The 16239-nt window shown below is 41.8% G+C and overlaps 1 protein-coding gene across 1 annotated transcript; it reads right to left on the bottom strand.

The window, feature by feature from the left end:
• Positions 1 to 2532: 2532 nt before the first annotated feature.
• LOC134676867 (uncharacterized) lies at positions 2533 to 13797 on the bottom strand. Its single transcript, XM_063535250.1, has 3 exons — positions 13619 to 13797; positions 7074 to 7194; positions 2533 to 2685 (listed from the first exon to the last, which is right to left on the bottom strand). Exons 1-3 carry the CDS (start codon positions 13795 to 13797, stop codon positions 2533 to 2535), a joined length of 453 nt encoding a protein of 150 aa, XP_063391320.1.
• Between the last annotated feature and the right edge of the window lie 2442 nt (positions 13798 to 16239).

Here is a 16239-nt window from a genome sequence, read left to right as displayed (position 1 = left end):
AATCCGGACAATACGATGTGTTAGTTTTTAAGTAAATTTGTTTATAAATGTAATGTAATACGGTTTTAGTTTCGGCAATAAAGGCTATTATGATATTAATTTCTGTGGTCTGATAGTTGCCTAATGAGATAATGTTCCCTGTCACCTTTAATGGTGGGATATCATCATTCCATTGCTCGTGCCACACAGTGGAGCACATGGTAAATCCTGACGTGCCATGTTGCGGAATTGCACTGGAACTAATATTTTCATACTACACTAAACTGTCACCCTATACATGAGAATAACAGCGCCCTCTTGACAATGATCATATATTACTGGTCATGCGCTTTACCTACTTGGTCTTATTTTCAGTGTCGGATTTGCAGTGTTGGCCGCCCTATGCCCCAGGCCCTGTAGTAACTAGCACCCATATACAGAGTGATTCAGGAGACGTGAGCAGGACTAACACTGCGCATTTCGTAAATTATAAGCAACTGTCTCGTATCAGTATTAGAGGTTAACGTAAATTTTCTAGTCATGTTGAAAAAAAAAGTTATTAATTTATTTACGACATGCATGGTCACCCTAAAATTAGAATACTAAACTACCGATATTCTGTGTCAAATTGAATGTCATCACCTTGGAGGATATAACCAACGGAGACGCCATGTCTAAAATTTTCGGTACAAAATAGTCTGCCGTTTTTTGCGGGGGAGGGGCACATCAAATGTATAGGTACGTCATGTCAGATAAACGTCAGTCCATACATATGGTTGACATGTAGTTGACCATTGGCCGCCGTTTTTCGACAGAGGGGAACGCCTGTTAATGGCGGCTCCATTGTTAATTACTCCGAGGTCATCACTGTCATCACGGACTGGTTACTTTTGAAAACTCGTATCTCACTCAAGTTTTTTTTTTTTTATCTCACTCAAGTTTGACAGTTTATTTTCTTCGTAACAAAATGCTGTCATTACGGTTAATGAGGTTTTTGAGGACCATGATTGTAGAGAATTAAATTTGCCCTCACCAAAAAGTTAAAAAATAGGAAAAAGTGTGGTTGTTTCACCTAAACACAATGGTGATCGATCAATTATCAGTTACTGAGTGGGCAGGATTAGTCCTGCTCACGTCTCATGAATCACCCTGTATAGACTGCCGCCCCTAATATCTTGCCCGGGCCTACTGGGGCCTTAGGGCAAATCCGCGACTGCCTATTTTCATGTCAAGCTGCTTGCTTACAACGGTCGGCCTATTCCATGTGATATCGATTGAAATTAAAATCCGGGAAACTATTCAACAGTACGGTTTATTGACTTGTAGCACATATGTTGCGGTTTATTGACTTGTGATTCATCTTGGAGCATTATAAGCAGCGGGTCTGGCGGCGCCTGCAAATAAACAATAGCAATATGTAGCACGACATACAGTATAACCTATTACGCGGAAAAGCAGGCGTTAAACTACGCAGTCATATCATACTAAGCCCCGTCTCCATATCGCGCGGCAAACTATCGAACGTTGGCTCGCGAGCCAGCCGCGCGCAAGAGCGGGAGGGGTTGAGAATCAGTGCATGATTCAAACTTTACCGGTCGCCGTGGTAAGACCTAGGATTTACCATATCGGTGTTGGTAAAAGCCCGAAGTAAACTAGTAAGATTTAACATTTCGGGCTTTTACCGAGCGGCATCGGTAAAAACTAGGATTTACCGGTAAAACCTATGTTTTGCCGTACTTCGGGCTTTTACAGTAACATAAATATTTCAGTTGGCTCGCGCGGGCGCATATATGGATAATGAAAAGTGTCGTACTTTAGTTAAATTATACGGCACTAAACAGTTTCTATGGAACAGTAAATGTAGTGCACAGGCGTGAGAGCGATCGTCTAAACCAGGGCTCTCCAAACCCCGGCCCGCGAAGCGTTCCGGCCCGCCGACAGCGTTCCAATCAGCCCGCGGGAGCCAGGCGCAATATGGCCCTCAGGTAAAAAAGTTCGGAGACCCCTGGTCCAAACTAGTCTAAAGACTCAATATTATATCTAGAGTTCTACCCTTAACTGACTTCCTTTATCGCGAGCGACTAAATACTTGAACGGCTTGACTTATGGACTTGCGCGCTACAACGCAAGTCATTCCAAGCGGTTCCATCTAGCGAATACTATGTAATTAATGTATTATAATATTTTAAACTTTCGCGTTTTGAACATTATGTGTGGTGGGTGGTTTGAAAATGTGATGTCTACCCCAAACTTTTCCATACACTTTTCGTCGGGTAGATGCACAAATCTCTGTTTTGACATTTTGCTGGGACATCAGTCAGCCGCGACCACGACCAGTGAAACCTGTGTCGAAAGTCGAAACGTCGGTAAATCAAGGTAATTGAATATAATTCGCGTTAGACCCGTCTATAATGTGAGTTAATAACTAATGTATTAAATAGCGGGCGCCGGCGGCACATGAGACTCCTTAATGCCCTCTCAACGAACGGATGCCCTGCGTCGGGCGGCACGGTGTGACGTCTTCCCACCTCTGAATAAACGGATGGCCCCCTACTAGGTATTAGGGAGGTATTCACCAGCGACGCCCTGCCGGCACGCGGGCGGCTGGCCGGGCGGCGGGCGGCACACGATGATCCTCTTCTTGCAGGCGGCCGCCGCCAGCGCCAGCCACAGCAGGCCCGCCAGCCGCGCCAGGAGCCATGCGATCTGCGGATACACAATTTAATACTTTAACATACAACTATTGCTCCAATACTTGGGCCACAGAATAAATAATAGTACTAAGTACAGAAGATTCACTTTCTAACATCCAACTCGCCAATCTCTGGGATGGTACGGCTATATAACTCCATCCCTGACTCCAGGAGTATAGATATACTGAATGATCCAGAGTTAAAATTCAGAAACTCAATTGTCTCGCATCTAAATAAGTCACATTAGAGGAATGGCCTCTACTTTTCATCCCATGGGGTCATCCATTAATTACATCACACGTTTAGGGGGAGGGAAGGGGTCAAGAAAATGTGACATATTGTGACATGGGGGAGGGGGGAGACACAAACTTTGTGACGTCACTTTAACTTCATCAGTAACCGAAAATTTATTTAAATTATTTTATTCGCTGTACATTCAAATAACAAGTTTTTAAAACGATAATCGTTTTTATTCGTTTAATTTCCTTTCCTAAGCAGTTTTGGGTTATAAAATTACCAATATTTATATCGTCAAAAATATTTGGATAAAATATTAATAATACTTCGGTACTTACTTAATTTGATTTGGCGATTTCGTAGAAAAAATGTGACGTCACACTAGGGGGGAGGGGTTTGCCAAATGTGACCAAGTGTGACAAGGAGGGGGGGAGGGGTAAAAAAACCTAGAAATTCGTGTGACGTAATTAATGGATGACCCCCATGGTACTTTATTACTATTTTAATTCTATGTCTGCATGCTTACATGTTCTCTTGTTTATATTTCTCTACTTTATGTAAATTTAAGTAACTTTAAGTTAATTTTAGTTGTTTATATGTATACTCTCTTTGATATGATCTTCTCTTGACTTCTCTTTAAATAGAATATTGACATGTAAACTGGTTTTATGAATAAATTGATTATGATTATGTACACGCGTGAGCTGTGGTCACCTATAAGTGGCTACCCTAATAGCATTTTCTTGTAGGGATTTTGTTGGGCCTTTGTTTACGTATTAGTTGGGCAACCGTTATATTTGGCCGTACGATTTGCTGGAGGGCCCTCGACAAAGGCCCTCCCGAAGATTCCAAACAGAGGGCCATTAGAGTAATTTTTTCGTTGGGCCTATTTATATAAATCATACAATTATTCAACGGTGGTGGTTTTGGTTGGGCCTATACACATTTGTTTGATGGTTGGTTAATTGTTACATTTGGCCGTACGATTTGCTGGAGGGCCCTCGACAAAGGCCCTCCCGAAGATTCCCAACAGAGGGCCATTAGAGTAATTTTTTCGTTGGGCCTATTTAAATAAATAATACAATTATTCAACGGTGGTGGTTTTGGTTGGGCCGTGGTTGGGCCTATACTCATTTGTTTGATGGTTGGTTAATTGTTACATTTGGCCGTATGGCTTGCTGTAGGGCCAACTGCAAAAAACTAAAAAGGGCAATTTTTTCGTTGTGCATCTGTTTGCAAATTCAACAATTACCCAACGGCAAGTCATGTAGGTCGGTAGGTAGTCGTGCACCAGATTGAAGGCCCAACACAGCTTGTCCCACAAAGGGCCAACATTGTAACTTTAACGTTGGGCCTTGTGTAGGATTCTTACAATACTACCGTAGGTAAATAGTTGTGTAATTTATAGTGTGCCTACAGTCTAATTATGTAATGGGCTTTTGTTTACGAGTCCTACAGTTACCCTACGTTAAGTAAGTGGTTGTGTAATACGACGTTGGGCCTTTGCTGATATAGTACATTTCGATGCTAGTGCGGAAGGTATGTCATTACTTAAGAATGACATTTCCGCACGTGTATCGAACGACGTTTTTTAATACAGTTGCGAAAAAATAAGAAAAACATTGTTAATCGTACACTAAACAAAAGTGGTAACAGTGACAGCTCGGTTAGACGTCGTCTTTAAGTATATTATATCTATGGGCGTTTGGCAGCTATTCCGTTCCATTCAGTCAACTTTTTAAGAACGGAATTTTCAATATTGAATATTAAAAAATAAACGTGTTATAATGATGAAGAGGTAAGTAATTAAATATGAAATATGTAATATTTTTCGTATTCTTACATTAACGATAGGTTTTTATGCTGATTACGACGTTTAAAGGAAACTAATATTAACACTCATCAATAAGTAGTCGTGAATTGGAACAAGTATAAATTTAAAAAAATTGGAAAAGTAAAAAGCACTAGTTCGAGATAACCAACTTTCCGCACGCTAAACAGCTACGTAAAGTAGCACTTTTTGAGCAACTGTATTAAAAAATATGTATTACAATTACACTACGGTAGGCATTGGTTGTATCCACATGAAGGCCCTAGGCAGCAGTTGTTGTTAATCCTCTCTGTATCGTTCCAATTTTAGTATATGTACTGCCGAAGCAAGTACACTTACTATACACTCTAACTTGTATATATACTAACCGCACTTCGAAACTTCGTAAGCGAGATTTATGTTTTTTGAGATTTAAATTGAGAAAATGTTGGTAAAATACAATTTTTTAAATTTATGTTTAAATTTTATAGTTATAGCTATTAGATTTATAAGTTACTTTAAAAAAATGTTATGATTATATCCGGAATAATCGAGAAAATAACTATAACTTCGATGTTTGGAGACAGTAACGCCATCTAGTGACGCCACAAGCAAACTCAACTGGTATTGTTGGGCATCAGTACCACAGCCAATGTTGGTAAATGCGATATTTGTGCTCACTGGGCCAACGAATGTTATCGTTGTTTAGCCACCGGTACCAAAATACACAAAGGCCCATTGTTAGGCGTCAGTGCCACAGCCAATGTTGGTAAATACTATATTTGTCATCATTGGGCCATCGGATGATATCTCTGACTAGCCAACGTTACCAAAATACACAAAGGCCCATTGTTGGGCATCCGTGCCACAGCCAATGTTGGTAAATGCGGTATCGTCACCATTGGGCCAACGAATGTTATCGTTGTTTAGCGAACGGTAGCAAAATACACAAAGGCCCATTTCTGGGCCTCAATGCTACAGCCAATGTTGGTAAATGCGACATTTGTCGTCATTGGGCCATCGTATGATATCGTTGATTAGCCAACGTTACCAAAATAAACAAAGGCCCATTGTTGGGCATCAGTGCCACAGCCAATGTTGGTAAATGCGATATTTGTCATCATTGGGCCATCGGATGATATCGTTGATTAGCCAACGTTACCAAAATACACAAAGGCCCATTGTTGGGCATCAATGCTACAGTCAATGTTGGTAAATGCGATATTTGTCGTCATTGGGCCATCGGATGATATCGTTGATTAGCCAACGTTACCAAATAAACAAAGGCCCGTTGTTGGGCATCAATGCTACAGCCAATGTTGGTAAATGCGATATTTGTCGTCATTGGGCCATCGGATGATATCGTTGATTAGCCAACGTTACCAAAATAAACAAAGGCCCGTTGTTGGGCATCAATGCTACAGCCAATGTTGGTAAATGCGATATTTCTCGTCATTGGGCCATCGGATGATATCGTTGATTAGCCAACGTTACCAAAATAAACAAAGGCCCATTGTTGGGCATCAATGCTACAGCCAATGTTGGTAAATGCGATATTTGTCGTCATTGGGCCATCGGATGATATCGTCGATTAGCCAACGTTACCAAAATAAACAAAGGCCCATTGTTGGGCATCAGTGCAACAGCCAATGTTGGTAAATGCGATATTTGTCATCATTGGGCCAGCGGATGATATCGTTGACTAGCCAACGTTACCAAAATACACAAAGGGCCATTGTTGGGCATCTGTGCCACAGCCAATGTTGGTAAATGCGGTATTCGTCACCATTGGGCCAACGAATGTTATCGTTGTTTAGCGAACGGTAGCAAAATACACAAAGGCCCATTGTTGGGCATCACTGCCACTGCCACTGCCAATGTTGGTAAATGCGATATACGTCATCATTGGGCCAACGAATATTATCGTTGTTTAGCCAACGGTACCAAAATACACAAAGGCCCATTGTTGGGCATCTGTACCACAGCGAATGTTGGTAAATGCGATGGTGGGCCAATACAAAATTAACGTTGGCTACGGAACGAACCTCATCCCAACGTTTTCCCTACCGTTGGCACCGTGGGCCCCAACGAAAATGCTACTAGGGTAAGCATCTGTTAATGTTAAATGTCCTTGTTCCTATGTAATTGTGTAGTGTATTATCCGTTGGTGTACCTTAAATAAATAAAATAAAAATAAACATAACGCGTCTGTTACGAATAGGAGAGATATGACCGCTAGGTGGCGACAGCAGCGCCACGCGCGGCTTATGGCTAGCCACTAAAATTGGTGTGGGACGGATGTACCAGTTCCAAAGCGATGAAATCGAGGAGGGGGGGAGGGGAGGGTGACTTACCATGAGGGTATGGGATATTAGGGGGTCACCAGTACTTGGGCTTGCAGCCGCCGGGGCAGCGAGGCGGACGACAGGGTCTCTTGCCGCAGCAACCGCTGCAGCCGTAGGCTTGGCTGACAATCTGCGGACAAAAGGAAAAACTGGATTTGTAAGAGGACAATCACAATATTCAGACAAGGATGTAGTCTTGTAAAGCTATAACGGCTATAAGTATATATAAGGTATATCTTTTAAGATTAGAAAGAACTCAACAGAAGTAATCATGTGGTTCTAACTCTTAATCAGGAACAATATATATGTGGTAAAATTTCAAAGCACCAACAGTCAATAAGGAATTTCGATTTCTGTACCATTTCCTACCTGGTCATAATGACAATTAACATAAAAGCCGCTAGAGATTTAAAAATATTATTTCATCTTTATTGTTTATCTATTTATTGTCACTTAGCAATTTAATTAATTATCGTAGGTATCGATAATAGTTATTTGTTTTACAAGGGGGCAAAGTTGTTGTTTTTAACCGCAAGTGCTAATTATTGATACCCGAGCAAGCGAAAGATTCCAAAATTGTACCACGAGCATAGCGAGTGGTCCGATAAATGGAATCTTGAGCGTTGCGAGGGTTTCAAAGCACGAGGGTTAAACAAAATTTGCCCCCGAGTGAAACACAAAATTTTTCACCACACCAGCCCGAAGCAAATATTAATTGTAAAATATGAAACAAAATCAAATCCAATAAATGAATGTTAATTAAATATTTATCATCCAAAATCATCATTTAAAAGTCAATTCTACCAGCAAACAAAAGAAAACAACTCAAAATTTGCATTTGATTACTTTGCCTCACATGTGAATAAAATGTAACTTTGCTATCAGTTTTTGACGTGCAAAGTAAGCCTTTCCGAGCTGGTGTGGTGAAAAGATATATTATCCTGACGCAGGAGCTTCATAAAACAAAATAAGTCGAAATTTATAAATTCGCTTCTACTTTTTAGTGTTCCGTACAAAACTTTGTTTTTTAATGATATAGTTAAAAGGCTAACGAGCAGATATATGGACCGCCTGACGGTAGGCGATTGACGGTGAGGTTGTAAGCGCGTTGCCGGAATTTGAGATGGGAATACGCTCTTTTCTTGAAGGTTTTTTTTACCAAGTCTAAGACCCCGAGGCTTAATCCACAATTTTTTGGAACGTTTTAATTCATTTATCCACGTCGAAAACTGGGAAATCAAATATTGGGCAACGTCTTGTGTTCACTGGACATCTCGTAATCCGGGAAAATAAGGATTCGGATCTGGTAATTAGTATTCCTTAGCCTTCGCCTTGCCTAGTTGCGCTCCTGGGGCATTCCGGAAGTGTCGGTTTTTTTAGACTTCTGAAAAAGATAAGAAGCCAATATTTGGCGTGATAACTTTAGATAAATTAGCTTAATATACCTTTTTTGTGGAATGCCCCACCTATAGGCAGTGGCGGATCACCTTAGCAGATGCAGCTAATGCCAACGGCCCCGCCACTGCCTCAACGAACTCATTAACCTAGCTTAAGTCTAATCCGCCACTGCATATAGGTCTCGCAACAAGTTGAGGTTAATGTAAATTCAGACACGGGCAAATTAAGCCAAGGATAGATTAGGGACAATTGTCCCACGACAAGTTGCCGGCGACGTCCGATGAAGTGCGGCGAAGTTGCCGGACTTCGCTCGACATGTCGCGCGACAACATAAATATTAAACCGCCCAATATCGAGCGAAGTCTGGCAACGACGCGACGCCGCACCTCACCGAATTATCCCTAGTCTATTCGTGGCTGGACATAAAAATGGCGATGTTTGGTTTTGTGGCCTCAACCTATGATGCGATACCTATCTGCAGGTGCTGCGGCAGCAGCTCAAGGGGTAGCATCGCTGGCAGCAGCAGCAGCAGCAAGAGTTACAGGCCCAGGCTTGGCCAACAATCTGCGAACAACCGTCAATTAAGTAGCACACTCAATAAATCCCGCTTTCTTTTGCCGGTATGCCCTCATTATAATTTTGAGAGGAAAAGTATTACGAGTTAAATATTACAAAAAATACATAGGAAAATATATAATAAAAAAATCGAAATAAGCCAAACAAAGCGCCTCGTTTGTTTGGCGTAGCAGTCGCCCACTATTCTCTTTAAAAGTACAGTTTCTGTAGGACTGCATGGGATAGATATTGCATCGCAACATAAGAAGAGGCCACCAACACAACAACATATGATACTTTTAAAAGTAACTAGCTTCATATACCTTTTTTATGGAATGCCCCTCCTATAATAGGCAGTGGCGGATCACCTTAGCAGATGCAGCTAATGCCACGGCCCCCGCCACTGCCTCAACGAACTCATTAACCTAGCTTAAATCTAATCCGCCACTGCATATAGGTCTCGCAACTAGTTGAGGCTAATGTAAATTCAGACACGGGCAAATTAAGCCACGGATAGACTAGGGACATTTGTCGCACGACAAGTTGCCGGCGACGTCCGATGAAGTGCGGCGACGTTGCCGGGCTTCGCGCGACAGCATAAATATTAAATCGCCCGAAGCGAAGTCTGGCAACGACGCCACACCTCACCGCTCATCCCTAGTCTATTCGTGGCTTCAGGACATAAAAATGGCAATGTTTGGTTGTGTGGCCTCAACCTATGATGCGATACCTATACGCAGGTGCGGCGGCAGCTCAGGTGGCAGCATCGCTGGCAGCAGGGGCAGCAGCAAGAGCAACAGGCCCAGGTTTGGCTGACAATCTGCGAACAACCGCCAAGTAGCACACTCAATGAATCCCGCTTTCTTTTGCCGGTATATATGCCCTCATTATAGTTCTGAGAGGAAAAGTATTACGAGTTTAATATTACAAAGAATACATAGGAAAATATATAATAAAAAAATCGAAATAAGCCAAACAAAGCGCCTCGTTTGTTTGGCGTAGCAGTCGCCCACTATTCTCTTTAAAAGTACAGTTTCTGTAGGACTGCATGGGATAGATATTGCATCGCAACATAAGAAGAGGCCACCAACACAACAACATATGATACTTTTAAAAGTAACTAGATCAGCTTGTAAGCATGGAATAAAATAGAATCTATAAAAGTCTCTTCCGACACGGTATCAAATCCGAATGTGACTGTGAGTGCTGCGCTGCAGGTGGGAAAAATATATTAGAAAAGTTCTCGGAAATATCAGAAAAATTCCTACTACACGGCAAATCAGTGCTGCCAGTGGCGGATTTGCAGTCTTCGCCGCCCTGCGCACTAGCCCCTACCCTAATAGCATTTTCTTGTAGGGATTTTGTTGGGCCTTAGTTTACGTATTAGTTGGGCAACCGTTATATTTGGCCGTACGATTTGCTGGAGGGCCCTCGACAAAGGCCCTCCCGAATATTCCCAACAGAGGGCCATTAGAGTAATTTTTTCGTTGGGCCTATTTAAATAAATCATACAATTATCCAACGGTGGTGGTTTTGGTTGGGCCGTGGTTGGGCCTATACACATTTGTTTGATGGTTGGTTAATTGTTACATTTGGCCGTACGATTTGCTGGAGGGCCCTCGACAAAGGCCCTCCCAAAGATTCCCAACAGAGGGCCATTAGAGTAATTTTTTCGTTGGGCCTATTTAAATAAATCATACAATTATTCAACGGTGGTGGTTTTGGTTGGGCCGTGGTTGGGCCTATACTCATTTGTTTCATGGTTGGTTAATTGTTACATTTGGCCGTATGGCTTGCTGTAGGGCCAACTGCAAAAAAATAAAAAAGGGCAATTTTTTCGTTGTGCTTCTGTTTGCAAATTCAACAATTACCCATCGGCAAGTCAGGTAGGTCGGTAGGTAGTCGTGCACCAGGTTGAAGGCCCAACACAGCTTGTCCCACAAAGGGCCAACATTGTAACTTTAACGTTGGGCCTTGTGTAGGATTCTTACAATACTACCGTAGGTAAATAGTTGTGTAATTTATAGTGTGCCTACAGTCTAATTATGTAATGGGCTTTTGTTTACGAATCCTACAGTTACCCTACGTTAAGTGGTTGTGTAATACGACGTTGGGCCTTTGCTGATAAATATTACAATTACACTACGGTAGGCATTGGTTGTATCCACATGAAGGCCCTAGGCAGCAGTTGTTGTTAATCTTCTCTGTATCGTTCCAATTTTAGTATATGCTGCCGAAGCAAGTACACTTACTATACACTCTAACTTGTATATATACTAACCGCACTTCGAAACTTCGTAAGCGAGATTTATGTTTTTTGAGATTTAAATTGAGAAAATGTTGGTAAAATACAATTTTTTAAATTTATGTATAAGTTTTATAGTTATAGCTATTAGATTTATAAGTTACTTTTAAAAAATATTATGATTATATGCGGAATAATCGAGAAAATAACTATAACTTCGATGTTTGGAGACAGTAACGCCATCTAGTGACGCCACAAGCAAACTCAACTGGTATTGTTGGGCATCAGTACCACAGCCAATGTTGGTAAATGCGATATTTGTGCTCACTGGGCCAACGAATGTTATCGTTGTTTAGCCACCGGTACCAAAATACACAAAGGCCCATTGTTAGGCGTCAGTGCCACAGCCAATGTTGGTAAATACGATATTTGTCATCATTGGGCCATCGGATGATATCTTTGACTAGCCAACGTTACCAAAATACACAAAGGCCCATTGTTGGGCATCCGTGCCACAGCCAATGTTGGTAAATGCGATATTTGTCGTCATTGGGCCATCGTATGATATCGTTGATTAGCCAACGTTACCAAAATAAACAAAGGCCCATTGTTGGGCATCAGTGCCACAGCCAATGTTGGTAAATGCGATATTTGTCATCATTGGGCCATCGGATGATATCGTTGACTAGCCAACGTTACCAAAATACACAAAGGCCCATTGTTGGGCATCAATGCTACAGCCAATGTTGGTAAATGCAATATTTGTCGTCATTGGGCCATCGGATGATATCGTTGATTAGCCAACGTTACCAAAATAAACAAAGGCCCATTGTTGGGCATCAGTGCCACAGCCAATGTTGGTAAATGCGATATTTGTCATCATTGGGCCATCGGATGATATCGTTGACTAGCCAACGTTACCAAAATACACAAAGGCCCATTGTTGGGCATCAATGCTACAGCCAATGTTGGTAAATGCAATATTTGTCGTCATTGGGCCATCGGATGATATCGTTGATTAGCCAACGTTACCAAAATAAACAAAGGCCCATTGTTGGACATCAGTGCCACAGCCAATGTTGGTAAATGCGATATTTGTCATCATTGGGCCATCGGATGATATCGTTGATTAGCCAACGTTACCAAAATACACAAAGGCCCATTGTTGGCCATCACTGCTACAGTCAATGTTGGTAAATGCGATATTTGTCGTCATTGGGCCATCGGATGATATCGTTGATTAGCCAACGTTACCAAAATAAACAAAGGCCCGTTGTTGGACATCAATGCTACAGCCAATGTTGGTAAATGCGATATTTGTCGTCATTGGGCCATCGGATGATATCGTTGATTAGCCAACGTTACCAAAATAAACAAAGGCCCATTGTTGGGCATCAATGCCACAGCCAATGTTGGTAAATGCGATTTTTGTCATCATTGGGCCAACGAATATTATCGTTGTTTAGCCAACGGTACCAAAATACACATAGGCCCATTGTTGGGCATCTGTGCCACAGCGAATGTTGGTAAATGCGATGGTGGGCCAATACAAAATTAACGTTGGCTACGGAACGAACCTCATCCCAACGTTTTCCCTACCGTTGGCACCGTGGGCCCCAACGAAAATGCTACTAGGGTATAGCCAGCCGCCCCTTTCGCAGCACCAATATGATTATTGACTACATTTTTATTTTATTATTTTGTTATTTCTTGTTAGCATCAGCGAATTTTTTGTCACAATTTGCCGACCCTAGTTTTTTACCGCCCGAGGCCCGGGCCTACTGGGCCGTGGGCCTACTGGGCCGTGGGCCTAGCTACTGGGCCGTGGGCCTTAGGGCACATCCGCCACTGAGTGCTGCGCTATTGGCGATCGGACCTTTTCCGATTATTCTATTATACCTATCGCGTCGTATTATAACCCCTATGTCGAGTAAAGGGAATGCAAATCTGTTATTTTTTGTATGGCAATAATCGGTTTTTAACCGAAACCGCGGTTATTTCCATACAAAAAATAACCGATTCGCATTCCTTAGTCAAGTTCCTTCTATATATCTTCTTCTTCAATTTAAAATATAATAAAAGAGGTTTTCAACGTATTTAAAAAATGCTAAACTTAAAAAAAATGGGTTGCTAGGGTTGCCAATAGCGCTCCTATAGGCAGTGGCGGATCACCTTAGCAGTTGCAGCAAATGCTACGGCTCCCACCACTGCCTAAACTTAACAACATATCTACATTCTAACAATCCGCCACTGCATATAGGTCTCGCAACAAGTTGAGGTTATTGTAATACACACACAGGTAAATAAAGAAACAAAAATAATTGAACGTGCGTGGCCTCAACTTACGATGCGATACCTATGAGTAGCAGCCGCGCCGGCACGCCGGCATGCAGCAGAGGCGGCAGCAGCGGCAGCAGCAATTACAACATCCCCACACCTGGCTGACAATCTGCGAACAACCAGGCCATCGGGTGTATTCCCATATGTCCCCACCGGGCACAAATGGGAATACTTGCATTCATAGGTACCAGTCATTCCCAAACATTAATCCGACCTAGCCGTTATGCCCTCGTTGTCTTCATTAGAAGTTCCACTTGATCATTTAAGTCGAGAGAAAAATATGAGTTATTGTAAGCCAAAAAGTTTCCCCAATAACGGTGCATCGCCGCTGAGCTCACAGCAAACCTTATTTTTTTATAATACTTACAAATGTGAAAGTAACTCTGTCGTGACTTAATTGTTTTGCTTATCGATAACAGTTTTGTCGATATTTCAACTCTCAATCTCTCGTTTTTGCTAGAAAAAGTTCTAGGCCTAGGTTGCCGATTTTGCGCTCCTATAGGCCGTGGCAGATTACCTTAATTATAACATTTAGCAAATACTACGGCTCGGTTACGGGCCCCGCCACTGCCTTTACGAACTCATTGACATATCTAAAGCCTAATCCGCCACTGCGTATAGGTCTCGCAATTTAAGTTGAGGTAAATAGAGGGGCGTGTGCCTCAGCTTCCGGTGCGATACCTATACGCAGCCGCGGCGGCACTCGGCGCGGCAGCAGGGGCAGCAGCAGGGGCTGCAGCCCGAGGCCTCCCTCACTATCTGCGAACAACTAGGCCATATCGTAACACAGTCCGCATCAAATAGCTTATTATTTCGTGTGCATCAACAGTAAGTCAGTAATACACAACGTCCCCCCGGGTCCCCGCCCTCCCCCTCTGCCCTAAATTCTTAAATTCGTGCGGCTCTATTCTATAGTTTTAGGATTTAACCGCATTTCTTAGTCGTTTCTTTTCCAAGAACAATCTAGACACGCGGCAGCGTGTCAAGCCGAGTTCAAAAGAAGACAACTGGCGACGCACCGTGTGTTATATTCTCACGAACCATTTGGATTGGAGCCACTTTTGACACCTACGTAATATAAATACATGAAATTGTGTGCATTTATTAAGACCCTTAAGCTTAAGGCTAACTGGAACCCCAAATTTCATTAATATAGAATTCTCTCACTGACTTATTGACTCATGTACTGACGTACGCACTGACTCACCAACATCAAAAACCTAACCCAAGTCTTGAACTTGAATTACATCCCAAGCAAACTAGAACTTTGCACCCATATAGAATTCAGCAACATACGACGCATATTTTTAATATTCAACTTGGCTCTCGTTTCACATTTATGTTTTTGATGGGATTCTACATTTAGGTAATCTATGTATATACGTCAAGACTTTAGTATGCACATAAGAAAGTAAAAAATAACTTACTTCGAAGAGTATGAAGAGTAGCCACCAGAGCAGGAGCCCCGACCGATTCATCTTGCTGCCGTTTTACCTGTCTTGGTTCATTTTCCGGTTTTTATTTGCGTTGAAAATTTGGGGGATTCAGCCCGCGGGCGTGATGGCCAAAATTCTTTTGTTTTTATGTCACTTCAGAAGATACTTCAAGGAAAGGTTGAATTTCTTGACAGCGACCATAGTAGCCAGTAAGAACTGAGATTTGTAAAAAGTTTCTAAATAGGCTTGTTTATAAAGAGGTTTTAGCTGCTTTATACTTTTATTGATGCCTTTAAAATGTGGTGCTGGCGGAGAATGCTATAGGCATATCTTGGACCAAACTCCGGACCAAAGCCTCTATACTCAAGGAGCTCGGAGTAACCACCAGGCTCTCAACCACATGTCTCCGGAGAGTACTTGAGTTCTTCGGACACATAGCCAGGATGACTGGAGACAACCTGGAAAAGCTTATGGTCAATGGTTCGGTGGAAGGAAAGAGAAGGGCCGCAGTCCAACGCGATGGTCCGACCAGGTTAGCAAATCGCGAAGGTCCATGATGCATTAGAAGTCGCAAGGGATCGGATTAGGCTAGAAATCTGCAATCCGGAATCATGTGCTCCACTAGGAGGTCACGACCCTCAGCACTGAGGAGAACGAAGCAAGGAGGAGGATACTTTTATTAAGTGTTGTTTGATAAAGAAATAAGTAAAATACTTATTAGGAACTTACCTACGATTAGAGCCTATAGTTCGTTTTTTTTAGCATTAGAAAGAACTTCGCAGAAGTAAGCTTGTGGTTCCAAATCCGGCACTTTTAGCGGTAATAATTTGAAGTAAATTATATCTATTAACCGTGCTACATTAGATAATTCAATAATTATTAACAATTAAAGAGCCTGATAAAAACTGCACGCTTACTTCTGTGGAGTTCTTTCTAATGCTAAAAAAAACGAACTATAAGCTGTGTGATGTAGTTTGGACTTAATACTTTTTAACTCATTTATTGTATGTATAATAAGTGTTATAAAATAAATTTAAAACTAATATTAACTACTATTACGATAACTAAAGCTAAAACATTAAAAAACTTGGACTTAATACTTTTTAACGTAACATCCACAAAAAACAGACTTATTCAGCTTTCATTCGTTAAGTATATTTTCTTAATAAGGTACGTGAATGCCAAGGAAACACGATAGTTA

Source organism: Cydia fagiglandana, chromosome 25 (genome assembly GCF_963556715.1).
Source record: "Cydia fagiglandana chromosome 25, ilCydFagi1.1, whole genome shotgun sequence".
NCBI lineage: Eukaryota > Metazoa > Arthropoda > Insecta > Lepidoptera > Tortricidae > Cydia > Cydia fagiglandana.
The sequence above is the reverse complement of the archived record's forward strand: the minus strand, read 5'-3'. Positions and strand labels throughout refer to the sequence as shown.

Excerpts from the sequence above, each read along its gene's own strand:
- LOC134676867 (XM_063535250.1), bottom strand. The coding sequence starts at position 13,797 with ATGACTGGTACCTATGAATGCAAGTATTCCCATTTGTGCCCGGTGGGG. Across the intron at positions 7,195-13,618 it reads GGCGCGGCTGCTACTCATAG|ATTGTCAGCCAAGCCTACGG; the intron begins GTATCGCATCGT and ends TTTTGTCCGCAG. Across the intron at positions 2,686-7,073 it reads TAATATCCCATACCCTCATG|ATCGCATGGCTCCTGGCGCG; the intron begins GTAAGTCACCCT and ends GTGTATCCGCAG.